Source organism: Echinops telfairi, unplaced genomic scaffold (assembly GCF_000313985.2).
Source record: "Echinops telfairi isolate 266 unplaced genomic scaffold, ASM31398v2 ScPeMD7_2565;HRSCAF=3150, whole genome shotgun sequence".
NCBI lineage: Eukaryota > Metazoa > Chordata > Mammalia > Afrosoricida > Tenrecidae > Echinops > Echinops telfairi.
This window is the reverse complement of record NW_022106463.1, coordinates 1,081,509-1,104,027: the sequence shown is the minus strand read 5'-3', so window position 1 is coordinate 1,104,027 and position 22,519 is coordinate 1,081,509. Positions and strand designations below refer to the sequence as shown.

Genomic DNA, 22,519 nt, shown 5'->3' with positions numbered 1-22,519 from the left:
CTTATTAAAAAGTAGTATTTGACTAGAAGTTTTAAAAATACAAGATTTTAAAAACTGAGTATCTTTTAGACATACTGAGCTATGAGTCAAATTAAATATTTAATAGACTCAATATAGGATAAAAATCATGCTTCAAGAGAAAAATTCATTTGTATTTTTTATTTCTTAGTCAAAAGCCAACATCATATTCAAAGCAGACGTTATGTGATTTAAAATAAATCCTTATTCACTTAAAAGTTAGTAAGAATTTTAACTGTGTTTATTTGCCACAATAAAAGACAAAAACCCCACTTAAAAATGGGCAAAGGACTTGAATGGACATTTCACCAAAAAGATATATAAATGGCTAATAAGCACATGAAAAGATACTCAACATCATTAGTTATTAGAGAAGTGCAAATCAAAACCACAAGAAACCACTGCACACTAACTAGGATGGTTATTATCAGGGCAAAAAAAAAAAAAGGAAAATAACAAGTATTGGCAAAGCGAAATTGGAATCTTCGTGTGTTTATGGTAGGAATGCAAAATGGGTCAAATGCTATGAAACAATTTGGTTCCCCAAAGAGTTAAACAAAGAAGTATCATCTGACCCAGCACTTCCACTTCTAGGGAGACACACGAAGCCTTGAAAGCAGCGATCCCAACAGGTACATGGACACCAATCTCACCACTGTATTATTATTCTCACTAGCTAACAGGTGGAAGCAACTCAAGTGCCCGTCAGCAGATAAACGGATGAATACAATGTGCTACATTCATCCATCAAGAGAAATGAACTTCAGATGTATGGTATGACAAGATTATGCTGAGTGAAACAACTTGGTAACAAAAGAACCAACCCTACTTGATCCCACTGATATGAAGTATCTGGATCAGGCAAATGCATAGACATCCCAGTTTAGCAGTGATGGTCAGGAGCTGGGGGCAGGAGACAATGGGGGCTCCTGCTGACAGGTACTGTGTTTCCGTTTAGGGTGATGTAAAACTTTAGAGACGGACAGGGATGAGGTAGCGTGACATGGTGAATGGAGCTGATGCCCCAGGAGAATACATTTATAAGGGGTTAAAAATGACATATTTTGTGTTATATGTTTTCCTATAATACTTTTAAACACCTGCTGCCTTCTTTATAACAATTAATAAAAGATTAAAAAGTAGAAAAAAGTACAATTGTAGACCTACCTCATAGTAATATTGAAAAGCTTGGGACTTATCTCCTTCACTATCATACAATTCTCCTAATTTAGACAAAACTCTCGAATCAGTCGGAACAACACTGATCAGCTGCATCAGCCACTCAATAGCTTGATTTGGATCCTCCATTAATTCGTATCTTGGGCAATGTCAGTTAAGGATCACACCTTTTTCTCCCCTAAATTAATAAATCAGTAGACAACCCTAAAAATAAAATTACAATGAAGAGGATGTATAGACTGAAGTGATGTGCCACCAACTCCAGATTTCTTCCGGAGGAGGGAGGCACCCTGGAGCAGCATCATAAATAATAATAGCCTTTCGGTTCCCTTTGCTTCGTTTCTAAACAGCCACGAAGGCCACCTCTCAAACTCCCAGGAGGTCAGGGGGCCACTTCCTTTAAAGCGCTGCCCGGATGTGCCCTCAATGACAACTTCTGAGTGTGTCTTCTGTGATTCCGCCTCTGCGCAGCACATTCAGAGAAGAGTTTTCATGTCTTTTTTTTTCCGGCAAGTTTTCCCTGATTAGATTATAAACCAGGGTCCTCAAACCTTTTAAACAGGGGTCAGTTCACTGTCCCTCAGACCTGTTGGAGGGCTGGACTATAGTTAAAAAACAAAATAAAACTATGAACAAATTCCTATGCACACTGCACAAACCTTATTTTGAAGGTCCAGCACGCCAGATAAAAATCCTCGGCGGGCCGCAGTTTGAGGACGCCTGTTAAACCCACGGAGAGAGGCTCCCTTTTCTGAAGTTTTCCCAGGGCCTAGGAAGTCTGCTGCAGACACCCAGATAAGTTACTCCCACTGACATTTGTTGAGTCCTTCCTGCCAATTCGTACATTCGATGTCTCAATGAAACGAAAGCATTTTCATGGAAAGATGCAAATGGGGGAGCTTGAATTTTGTGATGATGGATCTGAGTACGGGAGCCCTGGTGGCGCAGGGTTACACAACGGGCTGCTAACCGCAAGGCAGGCGATTCGAAGCCAGCAGCCACTCTGCAGGAGAAAGACCAGGCTTTCTCCTCCCTGAGTGACAGTCTGGGAATCCACAGGGCAGGTCTGCCCTGTCCTTAGCGTCGCTGTGAGACAGACTCCACTCGACGGCAGTGAGTGAATCTGACAAACCATGAGAAAAAGAAACAAAAAACCAGAAAACATAACCAAGCAGTTATTCAGATGGCCACAAGCACATGATTGCTGGATTGGAGCTAAAGTGATCATGAGAGGGGCATTCTCAGATCATGGTAGTGGCAATTTTGGCGAAATTAAATGGAAAAAATGAAATAATAAAAGGAATGACTATGAAGCTTTATACTGTAAAGCAACATTTTTTTCATGATAATCTTTTAGCTACTCTGCCAAAAATCCAGTAGATTTTTTTTTAATCCAGTAGATTACATTTAAAATTATCAGTGGTATACAACACAACATACTTTCTCTAAACGTATCTGCATAAAATTTATATCAATGGAAAATTATATCAATGGAATGGAAGTTTAAAATTCCATATAAGTTTTTTAACACTTACCAAGGTGGCTGTCAAAGCTCGGTAAATTCAAGAGCGGCATTAGGCGTTTTTCAACGAGGGAAAGAGCATTAAAGCCAGCACGTTTGTGCTTTTCAGCGGTGGGCAAGGAATCAGGGGACGTAAAGAAGAGTCGTGTGGAAGACTTGGCCATAGGAGCAGCTGTTTCCTATTCTGCATTCTCCAGAGCTCCAGACACAGCCCTGCCCAGACATAGCCATAGCTCACTCACTGACTGTCCACGGACCTGAACCAGCCCGAGCCTGCATCTAAGGAGCCGGTAAGTGTGCACAGTAAAGGTCTTTGGAGAGTCATGCTCACTGTACTAACGTGGCAGCTACAACCAAATAAAGAAATTATCCAAGTGCAACCAATAATGCTAACAAGGCAAAATACTCTCTTTTCAATTAATTAGTACGTTTTTGTGTCAAAGAGCCCAGGCTTTCAAGGAATAGTTTTGTGTACTCGAAATGCCATACGCGAGCACTTTGGCTATTTCCAACAGTCAACAGTTTAACGCTTTAAGTAATTCCTCCTAATAATACAAATTCTCTTTGAAAACAGATCACTCAACTACCATTTTTAAAATAACATGTTACCCTGAGAGTTAGGTTTTAAAATGTCTTCATCAACTAATTCCATGATTGTGCTTCCTTAAAATGAACAAATTTAAACCCGCGATGTATTAATAACTAACTGCCCGTGGACCTTTGCAAATAAGATACACATTTGCTATCTGGTAGAGAATTTGGGCACTGTTCCGCAGGATGGCGTGCAGCTTCAGGAAGCAATCCAAAGCTTCATCTAACCGGTTCAGCTTCTTGTAGGTAAGGCCTTAAAAAAAAAAGAAAAAGAAAAGGTATAAGCATATTGGTAGTAATTTACTAAAATTAAAACAAAAACACAACCAGAATAAACTATCAGTAAATGCAAGCATCTATCCAGAAGAGACAACGATGATGAATGGAGAAATTTTGTTTAGAAAGAACAATTGGATGGGGGAGGCAGATTTCCTGGACAGATAACAAAACATGCTGTAAATTTTCAACGACTCTAAACGTGTGATAGTGGGGTGGTTAGAGACTGACTGATTAACATGAGAATGATCATCTCAGAAATGGATTTCTTCACATTTAACTCGCCCAGGTAAATCGTGTGCACATTTGGTGCTATACTACACAGAGGAAATGAACTAAGTACAGAATTTGGTTAATGGCATATGCAATCAGTGGTGGTTAATGGCATATGCAATCAGTGGTTTTATGCAAATAATACGTGCATTACGTAAATAGGGCAAAAAACGTTAACACCAGCTAGAGTTGGGTGGTAGGTACATGGGTGCTTATTTTTTTCTGTGTAAATTTTTGTATGCTTAAAATTGCTCAGGATTAAAAAGTAAGAAGGTTGGCCTCCCTCGACCCCAATCAATTTGGTGACATTGAAAAGAATGGTATTATGTAGCACGAGCAAGAAATTGGGAAACCAGTCGTACACAGTGTGGTGGAAACAAAAATTGCAAAAGCATTTAGATGGGAAGATGATTATATTTATCAAAATGCTCCAAGTGATCACATCCAGGAAAATGAATCCCATGTGAAATCACTTACAATCTCGGGGCCACAGCCTCCCTGTCCAGTTTTTGCGAGAAGGAAGTTTACGACTCCTTCTCGTGAGCTGCAGCTCTGGGAACTCCTGCTGGTCAGCTTCCCAGACGCGTTTGCACCTTGTCCCACTTACCGATATTATACAGTGCTTCGGTGCACGAAGAGTCGTTTCTCAGAGCCTCCTTGTAGAATTCAGCTGCCTTCTCATAGTCGCCATTCGCAAACACGGTGTTCCCTTTATTTGTAAGAGCGGATGGGTTGTATCTGTCGGAGATCACGGCTAAGTCTGCATAGGTGCTGGCTTGTGCAAACTCATTTTCCTACAGAAAGTACAAAATGAACGCCACTTTAATTTGACCCCATTTCTCCATTTGTCTTCTCCATTAGGAGACCACAGACTAATAAACAGACTTCCGAGGCTCACAGACACGCTAAGCAGAACCAAAATGTCAATGTAGCGGGTCTTAAGCTTAGTCTCCAAAAGTTCAACTCAGTTACCCAAGTTTGAACTGACTGACTTCTCCAGTCTCGTGGTTTGAGTAACAATGATATTTACACAGTGGAGCCTCTAACTTTCCATTAAAAGGAGCGACAGAAAAGTGGTAAGACTGGCACCCTGTCACAGGCCAAAAACTTGGACGACCTAGAAAAATAAAATAGTTCCACACTTAACAGGTGTCTTTTCCAATGCCCAAGTGTCATGTCATGATTTTCCACAGCACTGTCCTTCCAAAGCTAAAAATGGACATAAAGGCACACTGTCCTTCATGCCCCCAGTCAAATTGGGTGAGTCACCTACGGCATCTATTTCTAGCAGCCCCCTCCAGAGTGCTCAAGGTGAATAAAGCTGCCGAGGGACCCCAGGTCACGAGTGTGAACGTGTGTCCGTAGCCTGGGCCACACTTCTGTGAGGGGCAGCAAAGGCGTGCGGACAGGACAAGCAGCGGTCACTTCCCCCCCAGAACCGAAATCAGATGCTTGCACACTTGGGAGTGCTGGGCCACTGGGGGGTGGCCCTAGTGGGGGGGGCATTTCTCTGTATGAGTTGGGGAAGGGCAGGCCCCCTCCTGGCTGCAAATCTGGTCCCAATCAGCTTTGCTGATGACTTAAAAAATCTTAAGCTTACCCCCCCTCTCCCCCTCCCCTGCAAGCATGGCCGTATTGGTGGCAGCAGGGGAGGGAGCAGCCCCTGGGGTGGCCTCCAAGTGACTCGTGGAGCCTGAGGAGCCTTGCTCGTTGGACTTTTGCATGTTAACTAGGTTTCTGGACCTTTGCCGTGCTGATGAATGAGGACAGGGCGCATCAAAATCCAGAACGGGCGAATGCACACAGAATCAGAGCAGGGGCTGGGGGTGTGTGGGGAGCAGCTGCTTAATGTGCCTACGGTTTCTTTTGGACCCAGTCAGGGTGATGGTTGGTTGGCATTGTGAACGTGCTGTCTGCCACTGCCCTGCATGCTGTACAACAGTGACTGTGAGGCCATGTCAATTTTACCTCAATTTAAAAAATACGTGACCCACTATAAGATGTATGAAAATGACAACCAAACTTACTAAATAATACAGGAACGAAAGGTTGGTTGCAGCTGCACTTTTCACTCTACTGTCCTTCTTTTCAAATATTTTTAAGGTCTGCACAGCCTAGAATGGAGACACGTGACCGTTACTGACATTGTAAGGAGACCGCACTGAAATGATTCCTTTGAAAAAGTATAAAGACGGTATGGGAAACATGTTACTTCTGGTATAACAACCATGGATCCTTAGACTCTACTCACCTTGACATATGTTTACACAAGAAAGTACTTAATTAATTCTCACAGTTATGTTAAATGTTATAAATGTCAAAAAACCAAATTCTCTGCCATTGAGTTAATTCTGACTCATAATAGGACTTTGTAAATATAAAGCCTTAACAATAGACATAAAGCCTAAACTTCTAGGGAGGCAATATGTTATAGTCGAAAGACTGACTTTTATCATCAGGTTTGGAGTAAGTAGTTTATGCTCTCTCTGCCGTCCGCTCACAGCGACCCTAGAGAACAGGGTAGAACTGCCCCTGTGGGTTTCCCAGACTGTACCTCTTTAAGGGAGTAGAAAGCTTCATCGTTCTCCCGTGGAGCGGCTGGTGGTTTCGAACTGCTGACCTTGTGGTTAACAGCCCTACCGGTAACCCACTCCATCACCAGGGTTCCCATGATTAAGTGAGGAAAAAGCCCCAAACACAGGGTGATGTTGTAGAGATTAAAAACCCTGCCTGCCTCCGCACTCATCCTGTTTCCGTCTCATTGCAATGCGCACCTCTCCCGACCGGGGCCATTCTTGTTCTCTCGGGCTCGGCACACACAGGTACTTCACTCTTCGTGTAAAAAAAGAACTTCCTTTACCTTCCAGGCCACTCTGACTACACGCTCATCTCTCCCCCCATCTCAGCTTCTGAAACAGACCCATGCTGTCAGTTCTAGGAGGTGGTTCACTGGTTTCGTATTCTGAAAGGTCTCCTGGTGGGACCATGAAAATAGCCTGTCCTTGGAATCTCTCCTTTTGACTTTCTCTTGGGCTCCCTTTTCCGTGTCTTTAGCCGATTTCTCGGCACCACAGCTTAGAGGTCCTGGAATGTGACTCTCGACTCCGTTCTCTCTTCCTGCTTTTCCCTGTGTGGATGACTCTGTGTGACGGATGACTGCAGTTAGAGGAACCTTTGCTAAACAAGCAAAAAAAACAAAATGCGCAAGTTACTATTTTCAGTACGTCCCCCCTATTGGTCTGTACACTTCTGAAGGTGGTGTCTCCATCTCTTCAACGCTCGTCCGTCTGCACACGTCCAATGGCAGTTCCGGTGTCCCTGAAGGACTCAAACAATCTTCCTTTTCCGTGTTTTTTGTTTTGTTTTAATTCTGGGAACAAACAGAAGGCTGAATGGGGTCGCTCAAGGCTGTAGACGGGATGGAGGAAGGTTTGCGGCCTCTGCTACCCTCGAAGGCATCAGAGTGCCCGGCACAGCCACCATCGCTCTCTGAGTGACCGCTCCCGGGCCAACTCCCCTTTGAAGTCTTCTCGACCTTCCCAGGCTTGATCAATCAAAACACGTTTTATGCGGGGGAGCATTGCTGTAGTTTCAGTGATGTGGGAAGATAGTCACTGAGGTTTACAAAAAAACGTTTGTTAGCTCTGACTTCAAAATGGGTTTTTTCCCCCAAGGGCACCAAAATTGGCACTTTTTAAAAAGTTCCCAAATGAGACTTTTTTTTAAAAAAGGCAAGTATTTATTGAGAGAACTTGTGTGCAGCCATCCATCCACTGATTTTAGAGGCATGTGTACACATGTTTTCTGTAGAATAAACCTGAGCATGTACAAAGTGGACCCCTGATAGTAATATGTTTTGACTTATTTTTGTCCATGGCTTTAAATACCATATAACTAGACTTGATGACAGAGAGTCTGAGAGTTTTAACTTGTACAGTGTGAAAAATCCCACTTTTAGCCCAAACTTTTCTCCTTTGAGCTACCTTTTTATTTATCAAAATGCTGTTTGATATCAATATCCAAGTACAGACAGTAAAACCCACTATTTTAATATTTAATAATGAATGCAATAAAGGACAAATGATCTGGGTTTCTGCAATGATGGAAATCAAGCCAATTGTACCACTTACTCATCATCAGAATTCTACATATTAAAATGGAACAGATAAAAGAGTCAGCATCGCATGGACGAGTGTATGATGAGACAGACGAACACTGAACACTCACTTGTTTCACGCTCACAAAGAACTAGGACTAACTGCGAAACTTGCACGGTGCTTTCTTTACAAACTACAGGGTTAGACAAGATGATCTCTAACATCTCTCTAGGGCTAACATTCCAATCCATCATACGGTGGAGACATATTAGGAACCATACTTTTTTTTTTTAAGGAACCATACTTAAATGATTTAAGTACCAAGTAAGAAAAAACACTAACAGTCATTCACAATGCATGTGCCCTATTTTTGTATTGGTTGAAAGGAAATGGTATAAAATATGTACATTGCTTTATTTCTAAAATCAGCTTTTTTCACTTGCAATAAAGTAATTTGAAAAGATGAAAGCAATAAAATATATTTTGTTGGTCTAAAAGACAAGCTATAACAAAGATTGGCCTTGATGTATCTTACGTTGTAGAGGAAGGCTGTCGGGTGGTGGGTAGAGTGGGCAGAGAGTGGGATGGCATGAGGATCAAGAAAAAACAACAACCCAAACTCACTGCCATCGAGTAAATTCCAACTCCTCCGGCCCTCGAGGCCAGGGTAGAACTACTCCTGTGGGTTTCTAAGATTGTAACTCTTTACAGGAGTAGAAAGCCTCCTCTTTTTCACAAGGAACAACTGGTTTCAAACTGTTGACCTTGCGATTAGCAGCCTAACGTGTAACCTACTATCCTACTAGGGCGACTGAGCATCAGGAGACCTGTGTTCAAATCTCTGGTGTTCATAAGTAGCAGAATTACCTGGCATCAAGGAGAATTACCCCGCATTACCAATTTACAATGGTAACCTCAAGGCTGGCTGATTCTCCTCACAGCCCAAACTCACAGTGATGGCCACTCTTCCTGCACAACGGTACCTCTAGGATACAAGCTTTTGGAAGGTAAACTGAACATCCCATGCGTATCTGGGATACGCACACTCTCCCAATGACAGAGTTCTTTGAATGGGGGTGCATCCCATAAAATAGTTGTTAAATGCTACATTTTATTGGGGTCTATTTGTAAAACTAGAGCTTGCAGCTGTGTATGCATTTCCAGTTCTCTGGAATTCGATAAAGAACCAACTGGGGAAAGGCACAGAACTAGTAGCTTAAACAGATGACAAGATGAAAGCTTCACTTGAGAGAAATAATTACAAATTGGAAATTCTAGAACAAAACAATAGAATCACTGAAATTCAGAAGACAGATGGGCTAAGCAGCAGGTTAGAGACAGTCGAGGAGAGGACGGGTGCGGAAAGGTCAGAAGACACCCCTCACTGGGCAGATCTGCGCGTTTCTCAGGCAAATGGAAAGTGCACAATGATGGGCAGATACTTGCCAGAAAGATGCTGCCACTTCACCTAGAAATGTCCAACTGATGTCAAGGAGGGAGAAAATGTAGAGAAAAGCAGCAGGTTTTCCCTCATGTAAAACAGACTTATTGAATAAAAAATATTCTGTTTTTTGGTGCTTCCCATACATGAAAACCTGTGGCATCCAAGGAAAAAATCCTGGTTTAGTTTTTACACTGGCCATATGCTACCTTGGCCAAAAATATTGGACAATTCTGTTTGTGTTGCACAATAGCTAATGAGGCACCCTGAAGGAAACCCCATTTAGCAAGCTGGCTTCACTGTTTTAAGGGTAAGACATTGCAAAATGCTAGGTTCTGGATACCTTGGTTACAGTCTGAGCAAATTGTTTTCCTATTAAAGGGTTTATGATGACCTTAAAGAAAACTATCAGAGAGGTTTTAAAGCCAGTAGTTTTAGAATCCACAAAATACATTCTGGAAGAGAAAACTCCACACATCATACCTTCACTACTGGGATTCTCCTGCTTGCTTACTTTCCTGGAAAGGTCCTCCCTAAAACCCCCAAGAAGTGCCTGGACTTACCTCTGGAACCCTTCCTGCTTTATCGCTCATTCCACAGGACTTACCTCACTGTAGCTGCGCAACCTGCACAGCTGTTAATGTACGAGCTGTTGCTGTCAGGATTTCCTACGTTTTATCAAATACATTTCACTTTGAATAAGAAATAAAACATTTTTATCCTCACTTATAGGTTGGACCGCGATAAATAGATGTGCTACTATAAACGGTAAGACACTTGAGTAGATTTGAGTTGCATCCATTAACACCACGGAGGCAATACAGAGGGAAGAAAGCTCTGCTCCAAGATTACGGCATCTATGCAGCAGAATGTGAAAACCAAACAATAAGCCAAAACGCACACGCCGTAACAGCATAGAGCCTTCGTCTTATAGCGAAGGGCATGTGTTGAGTTTAAATTTTTTTCATATTTACCACTTTGTGGCTTATTAATGACTTTGAAACTAATTAACACCACATATATTCTACTCCAAGATGTTTACAAAGGAGCCAAATGATAGATAAAATCCAAGGTAATCCAAAGCTATTATTTAGAGAATTATCAAAGGTATTTGGAAACTAAACAGTCATTAAAAAATACGTGTCCGAATGAAAGCACTTTCCACGTTTTAAGCCTCTAAACTATGAACTACTCTAAAAGGGCTATTTAACTATGCTAATAAAAGGAACACGCACAGGTATGTTTTTGTTCAGACTATTGTGTTAGAAACACAAAATTGTTTGTAACACAAAACAGTGGTTCAGCACATGTTCATTGAAAGTATGTGCAAGATCTCCAGTGTCAAAATTAGAACGCTGTAAATCAACTGATTTATAAATGAAACTGATAAAAATGTACAGACAATGACAAAAATAGGTTATGAATGACAAAACATAATGAAAATAAACATTGGCAGTTTTTCTTTCTCTCTGTTAAGAGAATAAGATGCATCTGGTACTTTGGTTTGCTTCCTCGACTGATTCTGCTGGCAATTGGCTTCAGTGTTCCACCAGGTCTGGCCCTGAGGCCATCATGGGCTCTGGTCCGGGCTACTTCATTTCATCCATGTGCCTTTGGATGAAGCGTTCCCTTTCTCTCTACTATCACAGTAACGAGGGCGCCCTGGTGGAGTAGCAGTTCTCCATCACGACCCTTATGGTCAACAGTTCGAAACCACCAGCAGCTCCGCAAGAGAAAGCCTGGGCTTTCTACTCCCGTGAAGAGTTACAGTCTCGGAGCCCACAGGGAGCGCTGAGTCAGCATTGGCTGGATGGCAGTTCTGAGTTTTTGAGTGGGTATCATGGTAACTACAAAATGGCACATCACAACAAGCCATGAGGGTTCAGCATCTTTTCTCAAAGATATTCAAAGGTAATTACCGAGTTATATCCTTATAGAACCAACACTGCTGACATCGAGTCAATTCCAACCCTATGCAGGGTTTCTGAGGCTGGAAATCTTTACAGGAATGGAGAGCCTCATCTTTCACCTGCAGAATGGCTGGTGGTTTTGAACCACCAACCTTGTGCTTAGCAGTCGAACGCTTATCCAAGAGCACTGCCAGGGCTCTTTACGTCCATATAGAAGAGGCCTAGTTTTTTCTTTTACCTTGATTGTAAATAAAAGTCTTTATAAGATAATCAACCCGATTAGTGTTAACCTGTTAGTGTTCCTTTCAAGTAAGATTCTACTATACCCACCTGGTCATACTTACAATAGACAAACAAAAAATGTGAAGGCGGCAATGGTGAAAAGAAAGCAGACATGGCATTTACGGAACATTGGCACACTGGTGATAGCAACACTTGAAACTACAAATGGAACGGAAGCTCCTCCTAAGCAACCGGCAATCGGGTTTGACTTAATGAGTGTTTCTGAGCCAACGCAAGTTTTAAAACATGAACGATCGTAATTCGCTGTAAAGTTTTTCTAAAAAGGATTTCAAAAGAAAGTGACGAACCTAGTTTTCTCTGTCTTGTCATCTGCAACAGTACTTTAAACACTACTCCCGCCCCCCCTCAGTTCTGGGGTCACAGACAACAATAAAGATTTCGTTATCTCATTCCCCTCCCACTGAAAAAGCATTATCACAGAATGAAACATTTACCCGTGACATTCTGAAAGATGATCAAATGACAGGACCTAACAGTGCTTTATAAATGCCAAAATGTTCTCAACTGCAGCACATTTACCCATGCATCGTAGTAGTCGTACCATTGTTACAGCAATCCCTATGCTGCGCTAACAGTGTATGAGTAGCAGGTAGTGTTCTGCCTGAATCTCCGCAGAAGGGGACGTCATTTGTGCTGTCTCTCAGAAGAGGAAGGTCCTGCACTGGGGCCACAGGAAGCACAGGCGTGGAGGAGGGCACGGGTAAGCCCGTCCTCGGTGGAAACCAGAGGGACAGACTTTCCTAGTGTCAGGCATTTATGACACTCATTGTTTTTATAAACCTGGACATCACATTTTAGTTTGTCTATTGTCTTTTGTTAGTCTCTTTCTTTTTTCTACATTGAGTAAGCCATCTGATCTCTCACCTCTCCTTGAAGGAAGGGCCACCAGAGCCAGACAATTGAAGGAGGAGTCCTGGTTTCACAAAGTGAGCCTGGAGCTCAAAATGATGTCTACTAAGGAGATGCTTTTATTCATTCCTAAGGCAGTATTGATGGGTAAACTAAACATATAAAAACTGCCAAGACCTCATTAAAACAAAACTAAAAACAGAACAGGAAAAATATCCGAGGGCAGTGAAAATGGTGGAATGGGAGCAGCAGGGCTATTATTTGGCCCATGACCTTCCACATGGGTGATTCTAAAAACGTTGAGAGTGTCAGTTGACCTCTGGATTAACTGAATACGTTTCAGTAGTTTAGGAACCAAGCTTTATGTGAATATCATCGCTATCTTAAAAAAAAGGACCAATATATACAAATTAAAATAAATAATGTTATTAATGTAAATGATGTTAGTACACTAGAAATAAAGATATTAACCCTGATTCATATGACATAACATTTTCTAGAAAGAAAGTTCCTGCTTTTATGGCTTGAGCAAATAAAGGGATGAAATGACATCTAAAAAGAACTTACACACACTTACTTGGTTAAAGTCTTTCTGTCTCAAGTATGTGATCGCTTTATTTATTTCCAGGTCGTTTGCTAGCTCGACATACTGCGAAGCTTTCACCATTTCAACACACCTGAAACGCAGGGAGTAAAGCTGCTACTTTTTTCAGGATATTTACATTTCATGTATGTACAAAGTGACTTTTCAGAGGTTTTAAAATGTCCGTATTGCTATGCACCACGACTTGCCTGTTGCTTTGTTGTACTGCTAGGACTTGTGAGCGGCTATGACACGAGAAGCTATGCCACTGGTATGTCAGTAGTGTCACCCATGGTGGACAAGTTATAGTGGGGCTTCCAGACCGAGAAAGAATGGGAAGAAAGGGCCTGGTGATCTGTTTTCGTAAACTACCTGATCAGAACTGTGGGCTTTTTAGTTAGAAGCCCAACACAAAACCTACTAGCCCACCAGGGCTCCTCCTACTATACACAAAAAATCAATTCCATACAGATCAGACATCTAAACATGAAAGGTCAAACAACACAAGTTCAGGAAGAAAACAAAAATATTTTCACACATGTAGTGTATACAGATGTTTCCTGAAAAGGACACAAAAGCACGACAGGAAGGGAACGACAGGGACAGAAAGAACTTTTCTAAACAAAAGACATCATTTACTGAGTGGCAGGCGAGGCAGAGTCTGGGAGAAATTATGAGCCATGCTTTTAACCACCACCATTCCTTATGGAGCATGTCCTAGACGCCAACAGGAAAGAGACCAGAGCAAAAAGGGCAGCCGTCTGAGCTGGCGCTTGACCAAAGAAAACATCCACGTGGTCAGTGAACAAACAGCTTGACAGCCATCAGTGACATGCTCGTTCAAACACAAGCGAGAAAGTGGAAATCACAGTACTACTATAGGACGGTGTCGGAGCAATGAGAAAGTGCATACACTGGCGGTAGGGGTGGCAATGAGTCCGAGCACCTGGGGAACTGCTTGGCTGTGGAATGGATTGAATCGGGTCTCAAACAGCCTGTGTCACGTCTTTGTTTTGCTTGGAGTTTGGCGGTTGCTTATAAGACATCCGCCAGGGACGGAATGCAGCCCCCCCTCGCCCCACCCCCTTCTCCTAAGAAGTGTGTCTTGGGTTTGTTCCTTCTCTTGGACTGTTTTCTTTCTCTTTTATTTTTCAGTGGTGGTTGTATTTAGATGACGTTATTTTTTTATAGGACCAGGGACTTACTCATCCATCGACTATTTAAAAAGTGGCTACTTTGTGTAGAGCCCGCACATATACTGTAGGGTAGAGATGGAATTCAAGAAAGGTATTCAGCTCAGGCTGTATTTTTAGCTTATGGGAAAGTAATACATTATTTCCTTTATCTGACTGTATCAAAGGCAAACGTTATATGACCACTGCCACTATATCTGTGAATTAGGGGATGATTGTGAGTTAGCCTTCTAATTTCTATATAAGTCTAATGAAATGAAATAGAAGGTAGGGTTTTGATCTTTTTCTTTTTCTTTTCTGTTTGAGATGTCATTGTAACTACTGTATTATAAATGATGGAAAATAATTGCATATATCATTTTGGGGGGCGTTACTTGCATCAGTATTTTACTACTAATGTTTATGCTCATCACTGCATAAAAAACAGTCTGGATGTATCCGTGTAACTTAATATTTATTTTCATACTGAAACTTTTTTGTAGGCACATGAGAAAATTTTATCTCATAGCTTGACTTTTTTTTCCCTCCTTAAAGTGCTGAACTGTAATATTACAGCATTTATTGGACTACAGAGTCCAAAGCATTTGGCTGTAAACCTCTCCAAAGGTTTTGGACTTACAGCATTTTTTTTGGTATTTGAGTGGCATATCACTAGTACAATGCTGACAATAAGCTAACAATGGGTGAACTTTACCTTATTCCATTCATACAAGCAGGGTTTTATTTAATAATCATTATAAAATAAATGTGGGAGATTGAGTTGGGGGGTAATGGAGAGCTAACAATCATTAGTGCAAAATTGAAAAATGGTCTAAAATGATGATTTTACAATTCTTTTTTTTTTTTTACAATTCTTTTAAGTATGTTTTAACCATTGAATCATATTTTATCTTTAATCATTGTATTTATGACAATAAGTTATATTGTAAATGTTATGCCAATAAAACTGTTTAAAATTTTTGTTTTAAATTCTGTTCCTTAATCTTTTGCAATGAGTCAGCCATAACAAAAAACGCACTTTGAAGGAAATGTAACACCATATTATATACTATGGTGTATTTTTTTCTATTTAGAAAAAAATTTTAACCTCACAGGAGTCTTGACATTATTTCTAAATAGCATGGTCATATGTTAAAAAGAAAGACATGAGGGTGGGGGAGGGAGGGGAGAAAAGAGGAGCTGATACCAAGAGCTCAAACAGAAAGAAAATATTTTTCAAATGATGATGGCAACATATGTACAAATGCACTTGATACAATTGATGTATGGATTATTATAAGAGCTGTAAGAGCCCCCAATACAATGATTTATATAAAAAAGGTAAAATACACAAATATATATAAAACCAAGTTAAAAATATTGTCACGAAATTGTAGAAACCAAAGGTCAAAATATGAAGCTACTGCTCGTGCACAGACCCTCCATGTAAGTCCATACAGCTCAGAAAGTGGGGCTTCCAGCTCTCTCAGCCTTCCCCACGGGCTTCCAAACTCTTCTGTTTACAGCACAAACGGCGATGCGAGCATCCACCAGGGGCTCAACTATGCTCCTTTTAAACGATTCCTTGAATTTTGGGAACAAAAAGAAGTCTAAAGGAGAAAGATCGGGGTGGGAGGGTGGAAGGGGTCCGGCTTCCCAACAAAATTCTTCGCTACCCTCAAAGAATGAGCAGGTGCCTTGTCATGAAGGAAAAAAAAAAAAAATCCTTGGAGCAACTTTCCCAGCTTTTCCTCACCAACACAGTGTTCAATTTCCTTACAACTTCTTCATCATAAGCCTGTGTGATCACCCTGTGTCCTTGGAGCAAATCTACCAGGAGGGCTCCTTGGATCCTAAAAACTGCTGCTTTAGTCTTCTGAGCTGACCCCCTGCCCTGAATAGAACTGACCCAGCACATCGCCTCAGGAGCAGTAGCTCTGATTGGACCTGTTGTTGAAGGCACCCTAAGGAGACTAAAACACAAGTATTACTGAGAGAGTTGGTCTGCAGCCATTCACTGATCCCGGAGACATGCTTAAACATGCTCTGTTTTACACAAATCCGTGTGTCTATGAACTGGATCCCTAGAACCAATACATTTTGACTTAGCTTCATATACACACACATCACCCATGTGCCTAGTTCTATAGATAAATATTTATGTGTTTACATAAATACAGTTTTGAATGTGTATGAATGTGTATATATACACATATAATACACGCATTCACATATATACACATATAGTAAATTTCTAAAAAAAAGCTTTAATAAAATCTGTGAAGTTACTTATGTAACTACCTGAGCTCTGGCAATTCTTCGGTAAAGCTGCCAAGTTCCATTTAGGAAAACAGCTGCCTACTTAGCCCATTAAGGTTGCTACGAAAACCTTGACAATACCTATGAATTTTAACCACAGAAAGAAATCTATTATGCTCACTTTGGGTAAAACTATAAATTCGTATCTTGGGTAAAAGCAAACCCAACCCTTCACCATCAAGTCGATTCCAATTCATAGCGACCTGTCACAGGGTTTCCAAGACTGTGAATCTTCATGGGAGCACGCAGTCTCTTCTCTGCTGGGTCTGAACTGCGGCCTTCTGGTCAGCAGACCAATTCCTAACATACACTGCCACCAGGGCTCCAAATCTTGAGTAACAAAAAGTATGTTGAGCCAGGATAAAACTCCAGGTGGGGTTAAATTAGTAAAAAGATGCGTTCTGTCTTCTGCTTAGATGCCTTGTCAATGACATCAGCATATGTACACCAATATCTCCTGCCATTGGGTGATCTTTTAAATAAAGGCCATATGTTCACTTTCATACGTCATAGTGGCAAGTTCTCAAGGCATTTCTTAAAATTAAAATATCATTTTATTTTATAACCATCCATACATCAATTGTATCAAGCATATTTGTACATATGTTGCCATAATTATTTTCTAAACAGTTACTTTCTATTTGAGCCCTTGGTAGCAGCGCCTCATTTTGCCTCCCTCCATGTCTCCAGGCTTTTAGAGCAATGCATCCATCTCACAGTAGAATTAGTAAAAGCACACTTTGTCTATAGACCGGGGTCATTAGGTTAGAATTCTAGAAAGGTTAAAAAAAAGGTCCCACTTGAATATATGTACAAGCTATGAGGCAAATTGCCTAAACTGGACTGATTTCAAGTGTGGCAAATGCAATTGGTTTGGGCACATTGGCACTTTTTAAAAAGATTTTGGTCAAATTGGCTAACATTAATGAACTCATGTTGTTATTGCTCAATATTACACTAAATAATTAGCTACATGATTATAAGCTACAGCCTACATAATATTTTATCTTTTTAAAGAGATTTTTTTAAAGGCTTATCTTTCTTTAAGATATAGGAATTTTTTTTTCAAATTAAAAATCAATTTAGAGAGAGTTCAAACCCACTAGTTGTTCTGTGGCAGAAAGAAGAGGCTAAGTCCATTGAGATTTACGTTTGGGAACCTGAAAGGGTAGCTCTACCTTACCCAATCGGGTCACCCGGAGTCAGCATTGACGGATGGCAGTGAGCGTTTCAGTTAGACTACAATCAAAGTTTGGTGTCCAGAAAAAAGGGATGTCCTGATCCTGTTGGTCAAAACACTCATGACGTACTGTGTGTACACACAGGCATGTATGTCAAGAAACTCACTAAAACTAGTTGGGCAACCAGCTTAGGTAAAAAAAAAAAAATCTAGACAAACACACCATGTCTAAATGGGTGAAAATGAAACAGAAACTCTTCATCTGAAGAGAAAAGACCCAAGGGAAGAGCCCGTAGCAGCTATTGATTCTGCCCCGTCCGCCCCAGGAAGAGCAGGGAGAAGCCACGAGCAGACACAATTGCCTAGAACAGTGGTTCTAACCTTCCTAATGCCATGACCCTTTCGTACAGTTCCACATGTTGTGATGACCCCCAACCATAACATTATTTTCGTTGCTACTTCATAACTGTCATTTTGCTACTGTTATGAATCAGGTGACCCCTGTGCAAGGGTCGTTCGACCCCCAAAGGGGTCGAGAGCCCCACTTGTGAACCACTGGTCTAGAAGAATGAAAGAGGGCAGAAGAAAGAGACAGGAGGGTGGAGGGAGGGGAGAAATGGGGAACAGATCACAAGGGTCTACAAATAACCTCCTCCCTGGGGGACAGACGGCGGAGAAGTGGGTGAAGGGAGACGCCTGACGGTGTAAGATATGACAAAATAACATTGATTTATAAATTATCAAGGGTTCATGGGGGAGGGGGAAAATAGAGGGGGGACCGGGGAGGGAGGGAAAAAAAATGAGGAGTTGATACCAAGGGCTCAAGTAGAAAGCAAATGTTTTGAGAAAGATGAGGGAAACAAAAGTACAAAAGTACTTGACACAATGGATGTATGTGTGGATTGTGATGAGTTGTACAAGCCCCCAGTAGAATGACTTAATTTAAAAAAAGAAAGAGGAGAAAAAGAGAGCCATGCTGAGAAAGCCATGCTGACCAGCGGGTCAGAGAGGGCAAGTGTGAGGGCAGGTCGGATGGGGCTGTCAGCCTGCCAGCTGTGCTCTGCATGGTCACTGGCTCCTTCACCTGTCTGCCTGCTGTCTCACTCAACAGTGATCAAGGGGGTTAGTTAACGACTCTTCTAACCATAGGCTTTGTTGTTCCCACCAAGTGATCTATATTTCAGCAGTGATCCGGATAAGGAAGTTGAGGAAGAGACTGATTGGACTAAACGATTCAGCTGCGGGTGACTGCTCACAGGCTTAATTGTGATTGCCAGCCTACCGGGTATAAAACCAGCCATCTCAGAAGCAGGAAGAGGCCTGTCCCTGCTCGCTGGAGAGGAACAGTCAGGAATGGAGCATATCTACTGAAGCCTGCCTCTGGTTTGCTCTGCTCTGCTTGACCACTGGTCCTTGGGTCTTGAGTTGTGACCTATCATTTGACTTGACTTAACCAGCTTCTGCAGCCTTGTGGACGAAAGAGATGCTGCAGTCAGAGTCTGGACTTTGGAGTTTGGGGATTTACCAGCACCTACAACTCCAAGAGCTACTTTTTCTTCACTTGGTGAGTTCTACGTGGCCACTGCAGCGAACTGTATAACCCTGGGTGTAAGGGGATAGACTAAGGGGAGGAGTGGTGGCTGGCAATGGAGTCCTATCACATTTAAATGTGGGACATTCGGAACACATTTCATCTCTACCTGCTTAGGACTGAGGAGCCCTGGTGGTGTAGGGGTTATCAGCTGGGCTGCTAATTGTTAAGGTTGGCAGTTTGAAACCACTAGGTACTCCGAGGGAGAAAGATGGGGCTTTCTATTCCAGTGAAGAGTTACAGTCTTGGAGACTCGTGGGCAGTTCTACCTGGTAATATCCGGTCACTATGGGTTGTATTGGACTCGATGGCAGTGAAATTTTCTCCCCTCCTCCCTCCTCAGGATTAGTCTTGCATTAATTTTTCTAAAAGAGATTATTTTCATATTTGCTATCAGGAGTATGGAATTTATTGCACTGGCTCCAGACACACAGAAGCATGAGGTTTTGAATGGGGGAGAAGAAAGGGGTATGGGAAGTAAAACTTGATTTTTAGATGGTTACTTTGGTTATTGTTACCCACAATGGCTGAAAGGAATGTAAGAGATTATATGCTACAGCTGAGGGAAGAAAAGCTACTTCTGGAGTGGGCTGGGGTGAAAACCAGGCTGATTAAGGAAGGATGATTGATATGGAGCTAGGGCCTATGGGTCCACCCTGCCAGAGGCTCCGACGGTATCCTCTTAAGTAGAAATAATCTAGAGATGGAGAAGAGGAGATTAAATTTGGATATTATTAAAAGGGTGAAGGGTTATCTCACTTCACTACACATAGTGAACATTTCTCCTACATGGTATGGTAAAATAGCGTGCGGTAGAAATCAATATTATTATCATGATCAGAGAGCTTATCAGCTACACTTGATTGAAGGGGAGGTAGGAATTGCCCAGAACGAAGAGGCTTTATTTTAAGCCAGAAGCCTATGGAGAGTTAGCGTTAGAGGTGGAAACCTGAGCTCCATCCAGAACTGCTAAGAGAACAGGAGACATATTTGAAGAGGCGCCTTGCAAAGAAAGAAAAAACAAACTGGCTGTTTGAGTTTTGAGCTGTTTGCCATTAGATACACCAAGGCAGGAATAGTGCACGATGGCCAAACTTATGACCAGAAATGAAGCTTCTTCACAATAAGAAACATTTTGGGGATGGGCAATTCATAAGCTGGGTATCTAAAACGGGCAGAGATAAAGGCATTCGGTGGCTGGCTGACTAGCTGTTACAGGTGTGTTCACAGTAAATGACTAGAAGGGGGAAGTTAATCCTCCACTATGAAGAGAGCAATGGCTGGAAGAGCCATGTAGAGGCCTGCAATGTAAGGAATACTTGATAAGGCTCTTGGAGCCATTGCCTTTGCCCCCGTCAGACAGCCCTGTTTCCTGATGGGTCTCGGTGAGAAGGCTGGGGAAGATTATGACTCCGCTGTGAGTGATTGTTAACGGGGTTCACTGTGATTGCCATCCTCCTGGGTTTACAAGCATCCATCTCAGCAGCGGGGAGGGGGCTCTCACTACCAGGGAGAGAGGAAAGCAGAGTGGAGAGCACCCTTTGGACCCTGCATCTGTCTGACTTCGGGTCTTGGGACTTGAGTTGTGACTTATCTTTTGACTTGATTTCACCAGCTTCTGCAGCTTGTGAATGTGGAAGATCAGACAAGTGGATGTCTGGACTTTAGATTTTGGGATCTACCAGCACTATTTCCCCTTACGCTGTGAGTTGTGTGTGGCCCCTGCAGTCAAGTGGAGGGGGGAGGTCGATATCAGGGGTAACAGTGAAGTGTAGTATTTTTGAGACACATTCAACCTCCACCTTCTTAAGACTAGTCTTGTATTAATTTCCTAAAAGAAATGATTTCCACAAGCAACACTGGAGAAAAAGAACTTGCTCTTGGAAATATGAAGATGTAAAAATAGAAGACTAACAGGGAGGAGTGAGGGAGAACGTTAAGGAAAGTAAGCAAATACAGAGAGAGAAACTAAGAGAACGTTAAGTAATGATGACATTCAATAGCCTATTCACATGAACGCCTAACTAGCAAATAAGAGTAAACTACCAAAGAAATGGAATACGTCCCCAGACTTGAAGCCAGCGTGAGACTGTAAGTTGACGGAGCCCATTGCGTGGGTAGGAGAGTGGAGAATACAGATAGTCTCTGAATTACACTGCTTGAGTTATGATGAACTGCACTGATGACTGCCCTTTTTTGGCTTTTAAAAAAAACACAACTTGTGAGTAATATAAGGCTTCAAAAAGTTCATGAAAAACATGGAATGAAAAGAGAAGGGACTTTTCCTGTGAATTTTTGATGCCCCTTGTATGTATGATGCTACATACAATGCTACAGGAATTTGCTGGGCTTATTCTCACACCAAACTCCAAAGACAAAGAGCAAATTTATAAAATACTGATAAAAAAGGCAATCATAAAAACTAAAAAAAGAAAAAGAAAATTAAAGAGGAGTTCCAATTAAGTCAGAATCTGTTCACAATGGAATTGTGGAAGGCAACCCCGATGTAGGGGGAGCTCCTTGTCGGGGGAAAAGTGAGAACAGCATTCCACACTTTCAGAATCATGGAGCCACCACACAAAGTATAAAAATGCCAACAGCACATGCAAGTTATGTATAAATAACAAGGATGAGATTAGTATTCTAATCAGCACAATAGTAGCAAGGAGAAATGTTTTCTAAAGTTCTTAAGGAAAGTAAAGTTCTTATAGAGAATTAGTTTACAGGCTAGAATTGTATACCTAATCAATCACTCAGAAATGCGGTCAGGATATAAACATTTACAGATATGAAGGCACATGTTATAGGGCTGGTGCAGGATGAAATCACAAAAAAAAAGTGATGAACAGAAAGAGGATCCAGACCTGGAGAGAAGGGACGGTAAATCCCAAGATGGCCTTAAACATCAGGCCAGAACAGCAGCCAGCTACTAGAAACTGGAGCAGAGAGAGATTCCAGGGGGGAAACTCCAGGAAAGACCGGAGCTTAGACTGGAAGTGAAGAAGGCAAGAAAAAGACAACCAGAAATTCCACTACAAGCCAAGACATGGGTCACAGATGAAGCCTGCAGGCCAGATTAAAACAGGAAGGCAACAAAACCCACAAGGAAGAAGCACACCAGCCTACCCGGACACGAATGCTGAAGACAAAGTGCGTACATAAGCAAATGCGGTGAAGAAAGCTGATGGTGCCAAGCTGTCAGATTACATAGAATC

The 22,519-nt window shown here is 41.8% G+C and overlaps 1 protein-coding gene across 5 annotated transcripts in view; it reads right to left on the bottom strand.

Moving 5' to 3' along the window:
• IFT88 (intraflagellar transport 88) overlaps positions 1–22,519 on the bottom strand; it is a 105,720-nt gene that overhangs the window by 47,553 nt on the left and 35,648 nt on the right. For all 5 annotated transcript variants that reach the window (XR_006680430.1, XR_006680431.1, XM_004714829.4 and 2 more), the window contains exons 15-19: positions 13,037–13,136; positions 5,887–5,973; positions 4,467–4,653; positions 3,455–3,563; positions 1,186–1,336 (exon numbers count right to left, since the gene is read on the bottom strand). Coding sequence is in view for 3 of the 5 variants with exons in the window: in XM_004714829.4 (XP_004714886.1) it covers positions 1,186–1,336; positions 3,455–3,563; positions 4,467–4,653; positions 5,887–5,973; positions 13,037–13,136 (634 nt within the window). In the remaining 2 variants the exon portion in view is untranslated. The remainder of the gene's footprint in view (positions 1–1,185; positions 1,337–3,454; positions 3,564–4,466; positions 4,654–5,886; positions 5,974–13,036; positions 13,137–22,519) is intronic.